The sequence below is a fragment of the Echinops telfairi genome, unplaced genomic scaffold, assembly GCF_000313985.2.
Source record: "Echinops telfairi isolate 266 unplaced genomic scaffold, ASM31398v2 ScPeMD7_10;HRSCAF=50, whole genome shotgun sequence".
Classification (NCBI taxonomy): Eukaryota; Metazoa; Chordata; class Mammalia; order Afrosoricida; family Tenrecidae; genus Echinops; species Echinops telfairi.
In genome coordinates, this window is record NW_022103907.1 from 6294530 (window position 1) to 6314668 (window position 20139).

A 20139-nucleotide genomic window follows, 5' to 3' on the forward strand; every position below is an offset into this window, starting at 1 on the left:
AGCTACCACTACAGTGATCCATCTTACAGTGCCCTCTGTTAGAAAACAAGGCCCTTCCCGCGCTGGCCCAGCGTCTGAGGGCATTCACCAGAGGCTTCTTCCCTCTCGGAGACCCGGTAGTTGCGTGTCGGGCTTTCACGCTCATCCACAGGCTTCAGCCAGCCAGGTGTTCAGAATTTAAGTTCTAATACTGGTCCCTCTTTGGAGTTAGCGTTTATTATTTACAAGACTTGGGTCACACAGGCTGGTGTGCTTCTTCCATATGGACGTAGCTAATGAAGCTACTTCTTTTAAGACAAACCTTAGGATTCCAGATGCTATTCTTTCTGCTGGCCGGACATCATCCACTTTCGTCACCACATTGGCTCTAGTATCCATAGTGTCAGTCATCTCGTCATAGGGGCAGTATTGAGCAGGGCCATGTCATAGAAGCTAGTTGTTTTTAGATTTGCGCTATGATTACGTGTGAGCTCAAACTCCGTTCATATTTCTGTGGTTTATATATGCCCCTAGTTCACTCTGGAGCCAATCTCATTCCATTGGAGAAGATTATAAATCATCCCTAGGGGGGATATGGTAGTTCTGTTGACATGACTCTTCTTTTAGCCAATGATTTAGAATTTAAAACCCTGTAGAGGAAAGGGATATATATATGATTTGTACACATTACCATCTTAGATGACTGGACACTATTTTCACAAGCAATGAGGGTTGGCAATAGGGCAGAACTTTCAATACTGCTCATTCACAAAGGCAGAAGGATGCCTGCTACAGCCCAATTGCTATTGTTCATTGTCCCTTCAATGAAAGAATACGTTAAGGCAGGGAATGACCTTCATCATTTAGGAAAACACCAAGCACCGTGGAAGCGTTTTTCAGGAAGGGTATCTATGTTTCCCAACAAGGCCGCCCTGCCTAGTAGATGTGAATAAACCCCACTGTACAGAATTGCAGTCTGAAACCCAGGACGACTGTTCTCCCAGGCTTTGAGTGCAATTGGGAGGCAGAGCCAAGATTTGAACTCAGGTCTGCCTGGTCCTCAATCTTGTGTTGCGTCCTCTGATGCCACGTGTCCTCTCAGGCCTGACTTTCAGATAGCAACCCCTAAATGAATAAGAGTTTTGTTGATAGACTGGTGACTGCAATGTTTTCTGTCGTTGGTTGGTATCTGAGTGATGAACCATCCAACTAGTTACAACTTTTAAACTCTCATTGTTTCCTCTAATCACCTGCCTATTTTTCCCATGTTCATCATAGTAAGAATCAGCTTATATTGCAGGTACACGATGCTGCACTTAAGGCAAGCATGTCATTTATTATGTAAACTTGGGCTGAGGGTGATATGAGTGCTATTAGTTATCTTTGCTGGAATACCAGGCATAACCCTGAATTGTTCCTGGCAAACCTTGCCTGTGATGAGTAAGAAAAGTCAAATTCCTGAAGTTGAGCATTAGTGAGTAGTCAATCATAACTATTGAAATATAAATGCATAGTCACCACTTGGAAGAAAATACAAAACTGCCTTACGATTTCCATAATAAAGATGTACTCATACTTTCTTGGGACTGTATCTATTGCAAAACATGAAGTATGTTGACAAAGAATGTAGAAGAAATTGTGGAGCTGTGTGCTTACATTAGAAATGACAAAATATACTTTACATTGCTCTGATGATTCCATGTAGTAATGTAGGCTGGTCAGGATTTAAATTAAACACTTAACAGAGAATCATTTCTTTTCTTACAGCTTATCATGGACACAACCAAATGATGGAATGTCTACAAGGTTATAAGCGGGTGAACAACACCTTTTGTCAAGGTAGGGTGAGCTGGGTTGGGATTTGACAGATGGGACTTTCCAGAAATGTGTGTTGTTTTGCCACGTGTTGCTCATTAGCTCAACCTGTGAAGGTCGCCTAGTGACCCACCTCCTGTTCACTCTGTTTAGTTAAGGAAATATTGAGACTGAATGTATGGATGCTAGAATTCCTCCACTACTATTTAAACTTTATGAAACATTTTTTCTTCTATTAATTGGTGATAAACTCCACAGGAGGTTGGATCACATTACAGAATACACCCCTTCCCCACCAACTCCCCTGGTCTCCCTGCTAGTCAGTCACCTTCCCTTCACATACAGGCAAGCAAGTACCAGGCGTGCCCAGGCTGCTCTGCTGAGCAGGGATAGGGGATCAGAGTCCCCTGTTTTTCTCTCCCTAGAACATCGCAGCCCACCCTAAACCCTGGTACAGAAAGAAATGGACTTGTGTTAACTTGATTCAGGCGCTAAATATCAGAGGGAACTTACTTTTCCTGGAGAATAGAAAAGGCGCTATAGCTAAAGGTCTTTGAGTTCTCCAGAGAAATATAACTAGTAATATGTATCTCTCTATAGATCGATAAATCAGTTGGTCAAATGACCTATCATCTGTCAATAGTAAAACCTGTGAATGCTGGACTCAATATAAAGCAGAGACCTGTTAGAGAAGGAAACCCAAATATTTTCCAGTGATAGAGAGGATAGAGAAGTTGGCAAGAATATACTCGGTCAAAGGTGGAAAACTTGTGAGAAATTGTGAAACAAGGTAGGCTCAGAATTCGACCGCTCAGATAGCCGTGCGTGTGTGTGTGCATGCGTGCGCGTGCGCGTGCGCGTGTGTGTGCGTGCGTGCGTGTGTGTGTGTGTGTGTGTGTGTGTGAGAGAGAGAGAGAAAGAGAGAGACACACACACACAGATGACTTATGTAATTGTAGCTGGCAACAGGTTGGAATTCAGGAAATCTTGTGTCTTGAAACTTGAAGGTAGATGGGGCAGTGAGGGTGAGAGGAATTCTGGTAAGATGCCCGTCTGTGGTCTGGAGGCAGATTACTCCCTCAGGAAACCTGTTTTGCTCCTAAAACCTTCATCTGATTAGATAAGGCCCACCTACATTAGGAAGAGTGGTCTGCGTTAGTGAAGTTTACTGTGAACCCAGTGGATTGAAACACATGTAACTATTTCATTACAACATTACAAGTGTTTTGATCAAGCAACTGGGTACCATAATATGGCCCAGTTGACACATAAAATGAGCTGTCACACTAAATCTGAAATATGTGCAATTTATTTTGGACAGTAGAGTGATGTCTTACAAGCTAAGGGAATATCATATAATCCAGGGTCTACATTTAATAAATGAGGCCATTCAAATCCAGAAAGGTTAAGTGACTCACTTGTACTTGAGTACTAAGAGTTGAGATTGTTTCTCAGATCCATCAATGCTTAGTGTTAAGTAGCCCTGGTACCATAGCAGGGTACACATTGGGCTGTTAACTGCAAGGTCAGCAGTTTGAATCCACCAGCCACTCTAAGGGGAACAAGATGAAGCTTTCTGTTCCTGTAGAGATTGACAGCCTTAGAAACTCACAGGAGCAGTTTTACTGTAGAGGGCAAACTATGAGTTAGAATTGACTTGAAGGCAGTGGGTTTGAGTTTATTAGACTAATACTCATTAGATGATACTCTGGTTGGAATCATTTACTTTGTGGGATGGCCAATAAATGCTCCTGATTTTCCTTCAGATGTCTTGGATGAAAGTGCTATTATCATTAACTTGACATAATAACATCAAAAACACTCAGAATCTTATTGAACCAAAGACCATGTAGAATGGTGCACATGTCTTTGTATTTCTGGTTTTTGCCAGAAATCAAGTAGATTAAGGTCATGTTACAAAATACGGGCAGTCTTCATATTAACAAATTGCGGACGGATCCCGAGTTTACTCTTGTTTCCGCACACCATCTGTTATGGACGGATCGCGAGATAACTCGTGATTTCTACACGCTGTCTTCAGATGCCATCTGCTTGGATATATTTTAACTACTTCGTCTATTTAGGTGTTTACATCAGTAGTGAATGTATCAAACTCGATTGTCTTCAATTCTTTTTGTTTATTTAGCATTTTAGTGCATTTTGGTTAAATCAAATAGTTACTATTTGTTTGAATTGTTTTGCAAGGAGTTGTGCACTTATCCTCAGTGAAATGTAAAACTTCACCTAAATCGCTCAAGTGGTCTCCAGTTACACAAAAAGACATGAAGAAATTCTTAGCCCTAATTCTTCTAATTTTTCAAATTAATATGGATTATGTTGATTATTTTTATAAGAAGTTTATAATTTCATGAAAATTATAATTCATAAAAGTAATAATGTTCCGCAAACATTGCAAAATACTGTTTCATAATGTGAAACATTTTATATTCAAAAACTGAGAGTTACAAATAAACATGATAAAAAGTTGATGAGATGTAAACCCATTTATGGTTTAATGAAAAAAAACAACAACTAGCAGCTGAAAAAATACACGGTCACTTGGGTAACTTGGTAAAAAAAAAAATCTGGTCTTTAATGTGTTAAAATGTTTCATATCAAAAGAACATCTTAAACATATGAGAATTTCAAAAGTAAATTGTATATTCCATTGTGTATCTCTATAACTTTTATGGTATGTAGGGTCTTTGTTGACTTAAATAATATTCTTTTGAAACACACATAGGTAAACATTAAAAAACAAAAAAAAACTTTGTGAATTGGGTGAAGGTTTACAGAGCAGATCCATTTTCCATTCAACAATTTATGCACCTTGTGTTTTGTATCATTTTTTTCTCTGTTTGTTTCCATTGTTCCTAACCTCTGAACTTTATACATAGGTAAATGCTGCCCATTTGACCTCAAATGGTTGATTATCCTAAACTGTGACCACCTCCCTGGTCTATTTCATGATTTTAATGTTCCACATTTTCCTCTTACTCTATGTAGGACCTTCAATCTGATCTCTTGAAGACCGGTTTGTAGCCATAACCAAGCACCATCACATTCGGATGGTCTCAGGGTGTGGGTGTGGAGACTGGTGTTTTGTATGTCTTTGATTTTTCTTTACTTTCTTTGCTTTCAGACAGGGAGAGGCCAATAGTTTTACCTTCAATTGCTGCTCATAAGCTTTTAAGGCCCTAGTAACTACTCACTAAAGTCATATTTGGAATATTGTCTTTGTGGATTATGCTGTGCTACTTGACCTTGGTGTGCCCCTGAGACCATGGGCCTGAGCCCTTGTGGTCCAGGGTCTCATTTCTTCAGGTATTTGGCTATGTCTAAGAAGTCTTCTTAACTTTGTTCCTGTATGTTCCACCACACTCATGGGCTTCTTTGTAGCAAATGTAAATACACAAATATAAATATCTTCATCAAACCTATGTATATTCCTGGATATGTACTCACATTCCCTCCTACCATGGCCTGGCCTATATGTCTATCCACATGTCTTCAAATACGTTATTATTCTTGCAAGATTGTGTGTTTAACAGTGTTTATCTTTGTTGTCTTTAACTCTTGCAACTCTCAGGGTCTTCTCTTAGCGCCATCATTTTGTACACGCTCTTTAAAAAAAGTTGTTTCTATAAATAACACAAGCTCAACTTTTATGTGAGAGAATGTTGGGAAAAGTTAGACTACCTAGAATTAATCTACAGTTGGACCGATTAGAATGAATATGATAACCGGCATTAACAGTTAAGGTTAATTGTGTCATATACATATATATACATATATATATATATATATATATATATATATCATTATATTTGCCAATTTGATGTTTCTCACTGTGGCATGTCAGTCATGTAGTGCCACCCTTACCAACATCCATTGCCAAATTTTCCATCACTGTGCATGGCTACTCTTTGAGAAACAAATCTAAATATGGGAAGAATAGATTGACCAGTGTTATTTTAGCTTAGAATTTAGGACATAATTAAACTGAATTGTCTAGAAAATGAATGAGTGATCTAAAAAGAAGCAAATGGATAATTGCATATTGTATGTGGTAAACCTAGTCATTATTTTATAGGATGAGATAGAAACCTATGTAAAGAAATTCTAGCACAGTTTTCAGACACGTCAGTACAAGTACAATGAGCCAGGCATTGGAAGTAACAACCGCATTGTAATCTCTACCCATCAGGGTGCCCATCAGTTTTCATTGACTTGTTCTTACTAAGGTTACCCAGCTTGTGAAAGGGCTTTTGAATTTGAATGTGCTTAACCAGGCGAGGCGCAGTCTTAAGAGAAGTGTAATGGCTACCTTCAAATGTTTGCTTAACTGTTGTACAAAACACGGCATTTTATGAGCTGCTTCAAAAGCCAATGTCAAGAAGATGGACTTACAGAGAGGCATATTTAGAACAAGTACAGGAAAGCCTTCCGTGGAACAGATTTCCCCACTCTGTTGGGGAAGTACTGAACTTCCTACAGCGTCTCAGCGATCCAACAGGTCCTCGAATGACTACTGACTCAGGGTGCTGTACCCAGAGCCTAGTGGCACAATGGTCATGCATTGAGCTGTGATCTGCAAGGTGGGCTGACGGTTTAGAAACCACAGGAGAACGAGGGCTTTCTACTCCCATAGAGAGTTACAGTCTCGGAACGTCACTACCCTGCCCTGAAGGGTCACTGTGAGTGAGTGATAGATAGCCCGATGGCAGGGAGAGAATGAGAATGTGAACCGCTGGTGTGTGTTCGCCACGACCAGGCACTGAATGAGCGCTTCGTGTTGACTGTCTCCCCTTACCCGCAGCACATACCTTCTTAATCTTGGTGCTGTTATTTCCCTCATTTTTCCAGATGGAGAAATTGAGAACCAGCGGGGTAACGTCACTTGTATAGTACATAGCGAGTACCTGCTTGATGTAGGAATGAAATGCAGGTAGACTGAGACCTGAGCTCTTGGCCAACTTGCTCTAGGGTCAGAGGAACGAACACTTTTACTGGCTCCCTGCTCGTGTTAGTCCCGTGTTAGCTGCTTCATATACTCTTCAGACCAGTCCTCGGAGAGCTGGACATTATTCATTCCCAGGACATTCTGAGACAGATGGTACATCGTTTTCCCAAGATCACGGAGAAAATAAGAGACCAGCCTGGGTGAAACTCGCAAGCCTTCCTTGCCCGTTACTTGTGCCATAGATTCGACTGCTACCCAAAATGTGGGCGGTGCTTTGAACCCACCCAGTGACCCCATGGGAGAAAGACCTGGTGGTCTGCTCCCATAATGATCATTGCCTAAAAACCTTGAAGGGGCAATGCTGCTCTGCCACACTGGTGGCTGTCATTGAAACGGATTCCATGGCACATTCCAACAGTGAAGTGCTACTAACCCAGGTAGTAGGGAATCAGAACAGACAGTTGTCGTCCCAAGAAATCAAGCGATGCACACTATTTCAAGTGTGTGGACTCAGAAGAGATGGTGCTCTTGTAGAGATGCCTTCTTCCGGCAGTGTCTAGATCTGTGCAGTTCATATTCATAAAAAGAGCACTTTGAACATAGAAGTGAAAATCTGCACCTTTCTGGAACACGTTCTGTTTCATTTAGCAGCTGGGAATGAAGACTTCTTTGAACAGGGTTTGCGTTTGGTATTTTCCTCTCCTGCTGCAGCTGTCTGACCTTGAGCAAATGTGGTTCGTACTGAGCGCAGCAAGCGGTTCTGATGTCGTCACCTCCACTGGTGATCGCTAACACCAAATCCTGGCTCACATTGGTCTCGGGAGGATGTTGGCTAAACAGCCACACTTTTTGAGAAGGATCGTGGAGTGAAGAATTGCAGAAAATTCCATTTCGTGGTGCCTCAAAGAGGCTCCACTAAATTACACCACAGAGAAGATTGACTCATAAAATAATATGATTTCATTCAGCACAGTCCATTTAAGTGGCTATTGAGAAAAGGGCTGAGTCTCAGTAATGTGAAATAGGATGTTCTCACATTGCATAATTAGGCAGACTCAGTTTTCTGAGAGCGGGGACACTTTTACTTGGTCATCCTCCAGGTTTTCAGATGGATCCCTTTCAGCCTCTAATGACTTGTGCACTCTGCATTGCTCTTGCACTTGAAATGTCTTCTCAGTTAACAAAGGCCATTTAAAATTGAAGCAATTAATAACCAGGCCTATTTTATTTCCTTCAGCGAAGTGAACTAAATGCTCTGAAATGATGGCCTTCGTGTGGGCTCGATCACAAAGAAGCAACTGTCCGCAAGTTCATGTGAGGAGCGCTCAGATAATTGCTCTCAGAGTCGGCCATCTCTCCTGCCCTCCTCGTGGTGCTGCAATTATCTTTTCAAGGAAATGATTTATTACCCAGACACACACGGAGCTCTAAAACCCGCTCCGCTACCCCAGCGTTACGGAATTGTTTTAATTTGCTTCGTTTCTCATAACAAACAATACATTTTATTTCCTGGCGGGTAGAGAGTAGCATTCATCATTGATTATTAATGCTGAGGGTTTGATGTAGAACAAGAATCAAGGAAGGTAATACTTCATGAAAATCATAATCAGTGTGACACCAATGCTTGAGCTGCTTGCCTCTCAAGCGCAAACGTCCTCCCGGCCTGCTGCAATCATTCTGATGGGGGCACACCTGGCCAGGAAAGAAGTGAGACCTCTGCACAGTGAAAGAGAGGAAGGCTCTCAATGAGATGCATTGAGTGACCACCACGATGGGCTCAAGCACAGGAACCCGTATGAGGGAGGTGCAGGCGTGGGATAGTGTTTAGTTCTGTCTGTGGGGCTGCTGTGGGTCAGAACCCACTCGAGAGCGCCTTAGAGCAGCAACAACTTTGACACACAACCATATAGTAGTTTCGTGAGTTTATGCTGCGTGTATGTGTATACACACACACACACACACAGTCTATCAAGTTGGGATTGTGTTTTTTACATTTTCAGCACTGAGTTGTGGTGTTGTAGGCGATGTCAAAAGATATCCCTGGAAGTCATCTACACTTTTGCCGTCCAGTGTATGTGTACGCCTTTCATACTCTTCTATCCATAGATATTCACACGCTTCATATTCACAGACACTTGAAAACCTTTAAAACGATTCAGTACTCCATAGGCATTCATTGGTAGGGCACTCATGATGTGTAATGAATGATGAAGAAGACGTCCTTTTTATCCGTTCTCCCAAGTGGCCGCATTTTAGCTGACTGGAGCTTATTAAAAACAAATATCAAAGAGCCGTCCACAGAACTTTTTAATGTATCATTTTATTAAGCCAATTGCTCTGCTTGATAAGCTAAATTTACAAAACAGAGACATCTGGCCTGATAATCCTCATAAAAACACTCACCTCGGGGTTCCTTGTAGAGAGATAGAAAGTTCCTCAAGCGCATCTGAAACCCAATTTTCTTTGGACAGAGACAAAGCACGTTTCTAAAGAAGCCTCACGCTATCATTCAGTGAGACGTCTAACTTTCATTAACATTCCATGGCAGCCAGTCGTACCTGGGGCTCTTTGGTTAAGAGCGGACCTGGATGGTAGCCAGTGTTTCAGACCTCTTGCTGGTTTTTAAGAAAGGACCATGAACTAGAGTATGATGAGCAGGCCCAGGGGGGCTGTTCTTTGCAAGCTTTGGGAAAGCCGGATAAGTGGGGACTGGAAAGTAGAGGTGAGCTCCTTAAGAAAGTTTGCTTGGCTTCAGAGAACACAATGGCTTATACCCTGGTATGGTGGCTAGCTGCCATCAGACCATCTCCTACTCAGGGCAGCTCCTTGACTTTTTGTACAGTGGAAGGCACCGCTTCCTGGTACTGGTCCATAACCTTGCCACGCAGAGGATTTTATTATTTTGGTCCAAAAGGTTTTATTGATTTATTTTTCATAGTAGCTCTCAGGCCTTTCTTAGTCCCTCTCAGTCTGGAAGTTCCGCGAGTAGCTGGTTGGCATCGTAGTAGCAATCACACCCCCACGGATGGATAGGTGTGGCTGTACCTGCAATGCAGTGGCCAGAATGGAATGCAAGTCTCCTTCATGGAGGCAGGAGCTCTATCACTAACCCACCAAACAGGTGGGGTGAGATGACGTCAATGTGGACTTGAAGGCAAGGCTCTTATGATGAATTGTCTGTACTGTGTACAGTATCACTGCCTTTGTGGGACATGCTGAAAGAACATTTATTGACCTTATACTTCCCATCACGTGGAAATGTCCAAAAGCCATTATGACAATCTCTTGCATATTGAATTTGTGGCTTAGAGAAGAGTTATAATTTTACAGTTAACTCCAAAGGTATATCAAACGAGCCGAAAAAACCACTGCTGTCAAGTTGACTCAGACTCATCGTGATGCTGTGTGACAGAATAGAATCGCCTGATGAGGTTTCCAAAGCTGTGGATCTTTCTGGAAACAGACAGCCACACCTTACCATGTTTGGGTTTATCTTTATGCATTTTACTCATAACACCGTGAGAGTTCACCCTGAAGATTCACAGGTTTGAAGATTTGAAAAATACTCATTGATTGTTTCTTTAAGCACTGTTTCTCCACCACCCTGGCTCTCTGCTGAAACTCCTGTGAGATAAATACTGGATCCTTTCTATTATTTTCGGATATGAAGAGACCCCAATCTCACCTACAACACAAGGAGAGTATCTATTAAGTCTTAAAAGGGACAAACATGACACAAAGACACTGACAGTTCATCTGGATGAAGGGGGTGGGGGCCTCTCTCCATGTGGTGATGGTAACACGATCCAAGGAACAGTGAAGGCCGATCGATATACGTAGACATTCTTTCATTGACAATGATTCTGATGGAATCAGCGGGGCAGGAAGAACCAACATGAAAAGTCTGGTTCTTAAGAGTCGGTCAGCACTCAGGCCTCCATTAATGCTTTTGTCCACGGAAACTAAAGTCTTCCTTTCATAACCTTGTATTCTTATCCAGCTTCTCAGACTTTCCCTCAAGGTGGGTCTAGCTAAATGTGGCTTTTCTTATTATAGGAGTATTTTCATAATACTCGATAATTTCCCCCTTTCCAATACAGTATATTTTCTTTTGATCATGTTGTCTAGCTATCCTTTTACTGCTGTCTATTTATTGATGTACTCTGCTCATGTTTCCTGAATGCTGATTTAGTGGAGACACTGTGCTGGATGCTTTAGATCCTTAGGAATAACTCACACTTGCCCTTTAAAGTTACTTATATTTACCCTCATTTTGAAAAGAGTGAACTGATCCCTCCTGCTACAAATTCTTCATCACAATCACCTTCCCTTGGTGTCCATACAGATTCTGTCTCATAGTGACCCTAGAAAACAGAGTGGAGCTGCCCCTTCGGGTTTCCAGCTTGAAAGTCTTTATCAGAGCCAACTGCCACTCCTTCTCCCACTGAGCAGCTGATGGGTTTGAGATGCTGCCCTTTGGTTGACAGTGGAGTGCTTTAATTATTGCCCCAAGAAGGGAACCTTCTTGCACTAATGTTGCCCAAAGCAAGTGATAACGCACCCTGGGGTGGGGGGTGCTGGAATGATCCAGGGCAGTGGTTCTCAACCTTCCTCATGCCATGACCCTCTAATACAATTCCTGACATTGTGCTGACCCCCGCCAACCATACAATTATTTTCGTTGCTACTTCATAACTGTAATTTTGCTACTGTTATGAATCAAGCTATCTCTCTGAAAGGGTCGTTTGACCCTCAAAGGGGTCACAACCCACAGGCTGAGAACTGCTGATCCAGGGGGACTGCAAAAGCCTACATCTACACTAATCCTACATAATGGACTTTAGTCTAAAAGTTTTTAATTGGCAGGGGCTTGTTGTGGGTCGGGGTGGGGTGGGGTGGGGGTGCGCGCGCATGCACCAAGTAAGTTTGGGAACTTGTGCGCCAAAGTAGGGCTAACAACTGCTTGCACCTGCTCTGACTTACCTACAAATTCAACCTAAATACCTGCTTGGGAATGATCTTGTTTGTAAACCAAGGACTGTCGGTAAGTCTTTTCAGCCTCAAAAGTACTCCTTTGGGGTGAGCAGTGTTATCTTTTAATTTTTTTTGTGAAGATTATGGACTGAGATCTGAGGCTCAAAGAAACTAAGCGACAGAAATCAAATCATCAGGGAGCGGTCAGATCTGCTACTAATGCCTAGATGCCTCTTTCTCCATGTTGCTATCATTCATAAAGTGTTTTCTAGTTTTTGAAATTCTTTGTACATACATCTTTACACCATGAATTCTTGCTTAATATGTGGTGGTCCTCAGAGTGGTATTAGATGCTTTCTTTTATTTACTTATCTTAAAAGGAATTTTGTCGGCCTTTAGTTCAAATGTTATACAATTGAATCATTCAGTCATATTAAGGAGAATTGTACAGTCATCAGCTCTGTCAATTTCAGTAAAATTTCTTCTCATACTCACTGTTGTTAGCTCCCCATTTCCCCCAACCTCCTCTGCCATGCCCTAAGGCAATTATTAATTCAGTTATTGTCTCTATAGATCCATCTGTCCTGGATTTCATTTACAGGAAATTATATAAACACAAACAAAAGCCGGCAACAATGACAAGACAAAAACAGAAAAAAACTTTAATCGAAGAGAAAGCAGAAATATTAAAAACTGGAATAACTTAGATGGTTTCAGTAGTTTGATTTAGAAAACAAGACACCTCCAAACACCATTGTTTATTTTTCCAGCCAGTTCCTCTGTTTAAAGTGTACTGCTTTGTAGTTAAATGACGTCTTCTCTCTCGTCATATTAGCAAGCCATTGAACCTCCTCAGTTTCGTCATGAGATCTTCAAGGAGAAGAAAAGTTTATGGATTCCTTTAGGTTTGGAGGCAGCTTCCTCCCCCTCCACTCACCGTGCCTGCCTTCCCTCAGCAATTAACAAGGCAGTCCTCGAGACAGCCAGGGCTCTCCTTGAATGCCGTGTCACTTAGCCATCATATTGACATTGAACTAGCTCCACCAATGCAGCCAATTCTTCATCCAGTCATCTTCACTTGCGGCATTGGCAGCTTTTACATCATTGACAAGCTTCCTATCCTTTGTTTTTTGCATGAAAAACAAACAGAAAAATTCCTCCAAACTCACCACCATCAGGTTAATTTTCACTCATGGCAATCCAAAGGGCAAGGTCGAACATCCCCTTTGTGTTTCCAGGAGTCGAAAGCCTCCTCCTGAGGGGTGTGTGACTGTTGGTTTTGAACCACTGACCTCAAGGTAGCAGCCCAATGGATAATCACTGTGCCACCAGGGTCCCATTTGCCACCAGGGTCCCATTTCTGCATTCCAAACCAAACCAAATCAAACCCACTGCCATCAAGCCCATGCTGACTCACAGTGCCCCTATAGGACAGGGTAGAACTGCCCTCGTGAATTTCCAAGACTGTAATGGTTTTCCAAGCTCAGAAAGTCCCATCCTTTTTCTGTGGAGCAGTTGGTGGTTTCGAACTTTGGAACTTCCAGATTGCAGCCCAGCGCTTAACCATTATGCCACCAGGGCTCCTGTTTTTTGCTCTCTCTTTTTTTGCATTAGCTAAGGCTAAATAACCATATATAAATATTCTGCCTGGCCTTCAGATTGGATTTACAGATGCAGTTAGGAACGGATCTTGGCTATCATGTGGGGACTGCCTTAGTATTTTTCACAAACCTAGAGGACACCTGGGACGTTCTGTTGAACTGCCCCCTGTGGATAATGTCTCCAAGGCTCAGTTGTGCACCTGTGGTCAAATAAGTTTTTCAGGCCGGGTGGTTTAGGATGGCGTTGATCTAGACAGCTCTGGCTTACAAGGTCTCTTACCCTCCCGAAGGAGAGCAGAGTAGTGGACTTTGTGTTAGGCTGCTAACCTCATGAGGCTTTCTAAACCCGTGAAGATTGACAGTCTTTGAAACCCTACAGGGTGGCTGTGAATCCAAATGGACCCACTGGCAGGGGGTTTGGAGTGGCCAGATTCCAAAAGAAGGAGTGAGTGAACCGTACAAAACATGTTCAGAACGGACACACTGTCACTTTGGCACATGCTACTGGCTGCAGGACGTCAACATGCAAGCCCTTAATCAAGGGGTGGGGAAATATACTCCATCTCATAGTAGCCCGGTGGTGCAGTGGTTACGTGTTGGGCTGCTACCTTCTGAGTCAGCAGTTCCAAACTTCTAGCTGCTCCTCAGAAGGAAAACGAGGTTTTCTCCTCCCACAAAGAGTTACAGTCTCAGAAACCCACAGTGGGTAGTTCTACCCTGTCCTATAGAGTTACTGTGAGTTGGAATTGGCTCACTGACTATACATTTGGGTTTGGATTTTTCTTCCTGCGAGGAACTGCAAAATCACACAGTCTCGGACTCGGTCCAGGAAAACCCATCCACTAGACTCGGTACTGGTGTGTCTCGACTTCTTGCTTTGTTGCTCGGAGTCATCAAGTTGCTCCCAGCATATAGTGACCCCGTGTACAGCAGAACGAAGCACTGCTGCCCGGTCCTGGGCCGCCCTCACAGTGGTCGTTCCGTTGCACGTATGTCCATAGTTGCAGCCACCGTGTCAGTCCATCTCGTGGACAATCTTCCTCTGTTTTGCTGTCCCTGTACTTTACCACGTGTGATGTACCAACTTAGAAAATACAGATTTTGTTTTGGCAAAAGAAAAAGGGAAAGTATTACTCTGAGGTGATTTATATGAAGGTGCTTCGAAACGTTGGTGGAGAAATGAGATGAAAGGTAAGGGAATTTTCCACCGTCTTTTTACTGTTGTCCCCTGATGTCTAAACGTAGGAATCATACGGAAAAGTGGGCTGGTCTCTACGATGCAGCTCTTGGTTTTTCTGCATCTGAAGCAAAAAAAGAAAGAAAGAAAGAAACCAGAAGGACTCTGGTGGCTAGCTGCTTTCCCAGCTCCTTGGACCCGGAGCGTAATCGATGGCCCCAGATGGAATGGGGATATAAGGAAGAACAAATCTCAAGTTCTGTAAAAGCCGTCCTTCCTGGATCAGCAGAAGCCACAGCACCCTCCCTAGCTCCTTGGGACACCTTTCAACGTGGGACTCTAACCTCTCTCAGAATTCACCAGTCAACTAAAAACCAGAGTGGCTCCTAATAGAAATCACAGCACCCTTGAATATTGTTCTTTTCTACATAATCTTCTAATTACTTAATCTAAAATAACCACAAGATTTATCCTAGACCAAAGATTGGGTGGGGGTGGGGGTAGGCGGAGCAAGGGAGCAAAACAATCAGGCTGGAGATAATGAGCCTGTCCAATGTCACCGAGTAATAGATGCAGAAATTATTAAATGAGAAGCCTTAATTGCTGTGTAAACGCTCTTTAAAATCCCTTGGAAAAGATTTAAGCCTGCTAGGGCAAAATATTATTTTGTTGGTTGTGCTAGAAATTGCTTAATTATGTTCCAAAAATAATTTTGTGATTCAAATATCTACATACAGAACAGTGAACATACATTCACGTCCGGCTAAGTGAGGTGGCTTCTCCTGGCCAAACCAGAATTGTGGCTGGACACCGTGCTGTCCCTAAGTAAACACGGCTGTGTGGTTGTCTTTCAGGCCAAGTAACAGCACATTACCTGTGTCCCAGAACACCCCCACACCTTTGGTCTCTTGGCAATCGTGCCCGTTTCCAAAGGTAACCACTCTTCTGACTCTTGCAACCTCAGTTCCGCCGTCTCTGTGTCTGAACCTGCACAGACAGCATCCAGGTATTTCTGAGTCTGGCTTCTTACCCGCAGCATCAATTGGCTAGCATGTATTCATTTTAATATGTGAGGTTCTGGCTAGGGAAGGGAAATTTTCTGTTGATATTTTTATTTAAAATTATTTTCAGCGCCCCTCCCCCCTTCTTTCGAGGTATGGAGCTCTGGTTTCTCTGTGTCGGCAACGTTCGTAATGACTTTATTCCGGAATTCCCTTTCAGTTCCTGTGGTCTGTTGTCACGAGGCCTCTGCTCGTGGAGGAATACGTGTGATCTCAGATTGCGGTCTCCGATGTCGCCACCCAGCTGGCCTTCGCTGACAGGTGTTTTACTGATTCGAAGGGGCTAGTTCTCTGCCCAAGCCATCCTCTTCAAACGAGTGCTAGACTTCTGGTTTCCACAGGCACGAAATCGCCGGTCCGAATTCAAACTGATGTTGATTGGGATGTGAACATCGTTTTACAGCATTTGCAAATCTGTTTGGCATCCTTTCCTCCCGCTTAAGAATCGCTTTGCTGATGGGTCCTCTGATTCCACATATCACTGGGATAGAATTCAGATGGGAAATGTCTGTTTATTTTATTCAGTTTTCCGCAGGAAAGACAGTGGTGAAACGAGTCATTAGCATACTGCACTTCCAGGCAGCTCTTTGACCTTAACCTCCGGGCCTCTGGAAGCAGCAGGGAGATGCCTGCTGAATCCTGAGTGATGAGGAGAGCCCGTGACGAATTCTCCCCAGTGTGACTGTTTCAGAGAGCAATGAGGTCGTGTTGTGGACTGGAAGCAGAAATCCCAAGACCGGCAGAGTCAGCGTGCACTTAGCAGCATATTCCATGTGGGGCACACATGCACCATAAAATGAAAACAAGCTGTTGTCTGACCTCTGTAATTTTTTTATCATGTTACCCGGCAGACAGAAGTGTGAGGAAGGCAATGGCTCCCACAATGGTTGGCCTCTTTCAGAGGCGAGTGATGGAGCCCAGCCCCTCCTGCGCCGTTATTTGTTATGTTGTAAGGGCCAGGCCATCACAGGTCAGGAGGGAAGGCAGGGGCAGCAGGGAGGCCGGGCAAAAGCCAATGTTACAGGCAAAGGCCTGCGTGGTGGTTTGTGGGCCAGCCCCGGAGAGGATCGCTTCACAGAACGTGCTCGCAGACCGCCAGCTCAGAAGCATGTTCATAGCCGGTGCTGGACTAATGGCCCCCTGACCAAATTGGAGGAAGGAAGCCCTGGGTTAAACAGACAAAAGTGAGATTCCTTTCCAAAGGGCATCTTGGGACCGTTCACATGCCAATACGCATAGAATAAGCAGTGCTTGTGTTTGGCAACCTCACCCTTCTTTGATCAGAGGTCCCACAAAGCTAACATTGTGTATCAAATGCTTTGGGGTAACATTCCTCTAGAGCAGTGTCCCCCAGGGATTATCACCCCCTGGGGGCGGCACTGGAACAATCCAAGGGGATTGCAAAAGCATAGACCTACATTCCATCTTAGATTGTAGGCTGTCATATCAATGGTTTTAATTACAGGAGGGCAGGGTAGTGGTGGTTGGTACTAAGTAATTTTTCTTTTTTTCTGAAAAGGGGACAGTAGGCCCCGGGTGTTTGAGAATTTAGGCTGTAGAACAGAGGTGGGAAACATTCGACCCTTGGGCCATATAAGGCCTGAGAAATCATCAATAGTAGCTAAGTCGCACCTCACCAGAGAGAAGCAGTTCTAGCTATCACATTTAGGGTGAGTTAATGAAATGTTTGAGCTGTATGGTCCCAGAATGATGTCCTAAATGGTCAATGACCCTTGGCAGAAGAAAGGCCCCCCACCCCTGTTCTGAAGCATGCATTCATTTCTAAACCTTTTTTAAACTCACGTAACTCATAAGATAATGAAAAACTCAATTATGTGTTCCTGCTGTTTAAGAATCATAAGTCACATGATTAGAATAGAGCCCTTCCTAGCCTGCTTCTTGTTTTTTATGTGCTTTGGACATTCCTTCTTCCAAACTTGGGTGGTTTAGATCTAGTTAGTTTGTGAATAATGTTTTCCATAGCCCCTACATGGCAAAGCCAGGCCTCCTGAGAAGAAAATTTGAATCATCCTTTTTCTATGGTGCTTTCCAAGGATAGACATATATAGGAGAATGTTACATCACAAGGCAGTGAACCTAGAAAGAGCCTGGATGGACAGGAGGTATGCATTGATGTTGTCATGGGGAAGATGCCTCCGGGAAAGGGGAGTTGGAGAAAGATGCATGACAAATGGATTCTTAGGCAGATGACCTTCAGGAAAGGAAATATATAAAGGCTGAGGACCTGGGAATGCTCTGCCCAGGGGAGCCTTTTTATGTTTTTTTGGGGGGAGGGGTACCCCCTCGTATGTAGAGTGAAGATGGCCCCTCTAGAAGATAAAGAAATCCATCTGTCCTGTAGTGGGACACTCCCCTAACTACAGTGAGTGAGCTGACTTGGATAGCCAAATGACCTGCCGGGTGGGGAAAAGGATGTCGCACAAGAGGTAGTGTCTCTGCTTCTAAGTGGAAATCATCCTGCCATTGGGATCTATAATGGAATTTCTATTCATCAGCAAATGCTCAACATACATGCTTTGTGTTTTCACACAGTAAAAAGATCTTCATGTACTGGTCTCACTTTGTACCGACTTCCTTTTGGTTATTGGACATGCCTCATTTCCTGGATAAACTTACGTCATTAAAAAGGCAGTCAATTATTATATTACTCATTCTGTGAAACATGCACACTCTCCTGTCAGACAATAGGTACCTAAAAAATGCATTTATTTCCCTTAAGGCACTTATGCAAAATATATCAGGCATTAGATTTCATACTGTACTTACTCACTCCTTGGTATCTTTAATACTAGCAACTGGCAAATTGATTTCAAGTCAGAGGATATTTTAGTTAGAAGTAACCTTGGGCATTAGCCAGCTCAGCCCCTTTGTCTTATCGGGGAAATCGAGTGCTGCTCTCAGTAAAGTAATACAGGATCCCCATGAGATTTTTAAACAAGACCTACCTAAGGCTCAGTGGGATATCTCTCCCCTTCAGTTTCTCTACTTCCTTCAACTTAAAAAAAAAAAAAGATCATTTTTAAGAGAGAAAATGGTCTCTCTAAAAATGGAAATGATAATTATTGTGTTGCTTCAGAAAAATTCCCTGAAGATCTAGTGTGATCAGGTGTGCTGTATATGCTAACACTCATGATGCTACTGCTCTAGTTCTTATTGTCGTTGTTGATGCTAGTTATGACAAGTCGCAGTAGAGTTGTTGTTGTTAGGCACCATTGGTAGGTCCCAGCTCAGAGTGACCCTTTGTACAACAACAAAACATTGCCTGGTGCAGCCCATTTAGCAAAAGGCACAGGGGCTATATCCTATGTGTACCGAAGGGGAAGAATTCATCTAGACCAGCCCAAGGCTAATGGCCACAAGGGGAAGATGAGACATGTCTCCATCACCCACATCTCTTTGCCATTTTCTGACACCAGCTCTTCCTCCTCCAACATTCTACTTCTCTGACGGTTCAGTAATTCATTGCAATGGCCACACAGAACTCACAGACAATACTCCTGATTATGGGAGTGTCTTAGAGAAGTTAGCAGGTTACCACAAGTCAGTTTTATAAAACACGAAGGATACGATCTTTCATCCCCAGCAGCACCTCTTTGCAGCCAGCAGCTGAATCCCACTCTCTGGTCCTTAGCCTCTCAGTCTTAGGGTCCTTTGGCTTCTGCCTCTGTCCCTGGGCCTGGGAGCCCGCCTCCTGCTCTGCCTCACTTCTCAGCACTTCAGTGCTGCGCCTCTGCTCTGTCTCATGGTCTTCTTGTCTCAGCTTTTGAGTTTGATGTAGCATGGCCACCACTGCAGGCAGGTGTTTTGAATATATGTCCCTTTGGTGGCTCTTCTTCCTTGATGGTCCCAGAAATTCTCTCTCTCTCTGCTTCTTAGATGGCTCTCATAGACACAAAAGAATGGCAACTAAAGCTCACTAATCCACTCTATGATTGCTTCACATACCCTATTTGCATAGTCCCAGCCAATCATTTGATGGGCGTTACAGAAACATGGATAGAAGAGCCATATTAAGAAATTTCACTTTACCACAGACATACTCCCAATTGTTATATTTGAGTCCACTGTTGGCCAATCACTGTCTCAGTCCATCTCACTGAGGGTCTTTCTGAACCTTTCCACCGCCCCTCCACTTTGCCAAGCATGAGGCTCTTTTCTGGGGATTGATCTTCCCAAAGACACGTCCAAAGTAAGCTAGATGAAGTCTAACCATCCTTGTGTGGAAGGGGCCTACTTGCTGTATTTCTTTCAAAGCAGATTTGTTTATTGTTAGGACAGTCCCTGTACTTTCAATATCCATTGTCCAACAGATAGATAGATAGATAGATAGATAGATATTGATAATACCATGACTTGTGTTAGGTACACCTTAGTTCTCTAAGCGACATCTATGCTCTTCAGCATTTTAAAGAGGTCTTGTGTGCATATGTACCCAATGCAATGCATTTTTTAAATCTCTTGACTGCTGCTTCATGAACATTTTTTTTTCTTTTTTTTTTTAATCAATTTATTGGGGCTCATACAATTCGTCACAATACATAGATCAAT

At 43.1% G+C, this 20139-nt stretch overlaps 1 protein-coding gene across 1 annotated transcript in view; it reads left to right on the forward strand.

Moving 5' to 3' along the window:
• LTBP1 (latent transforming growth factor beta binding protein 1) overlaps window positions 1-20139 on the forward strand; it is a 476077-nt gene that overhangs the window by 274811 nt on the left and 181127 nt on the right. Inside the window, exon 8 of the mRNA XM_045287025.1 lies at window positions 1747-1818. Within this exon, the coding sequence (XP_045142960.1) occupies window positions 1747-1818 (72 nt within the window). The remainder of the gene's footprint in view (window positions 1-1746; window positions 1819-20139) is intronic.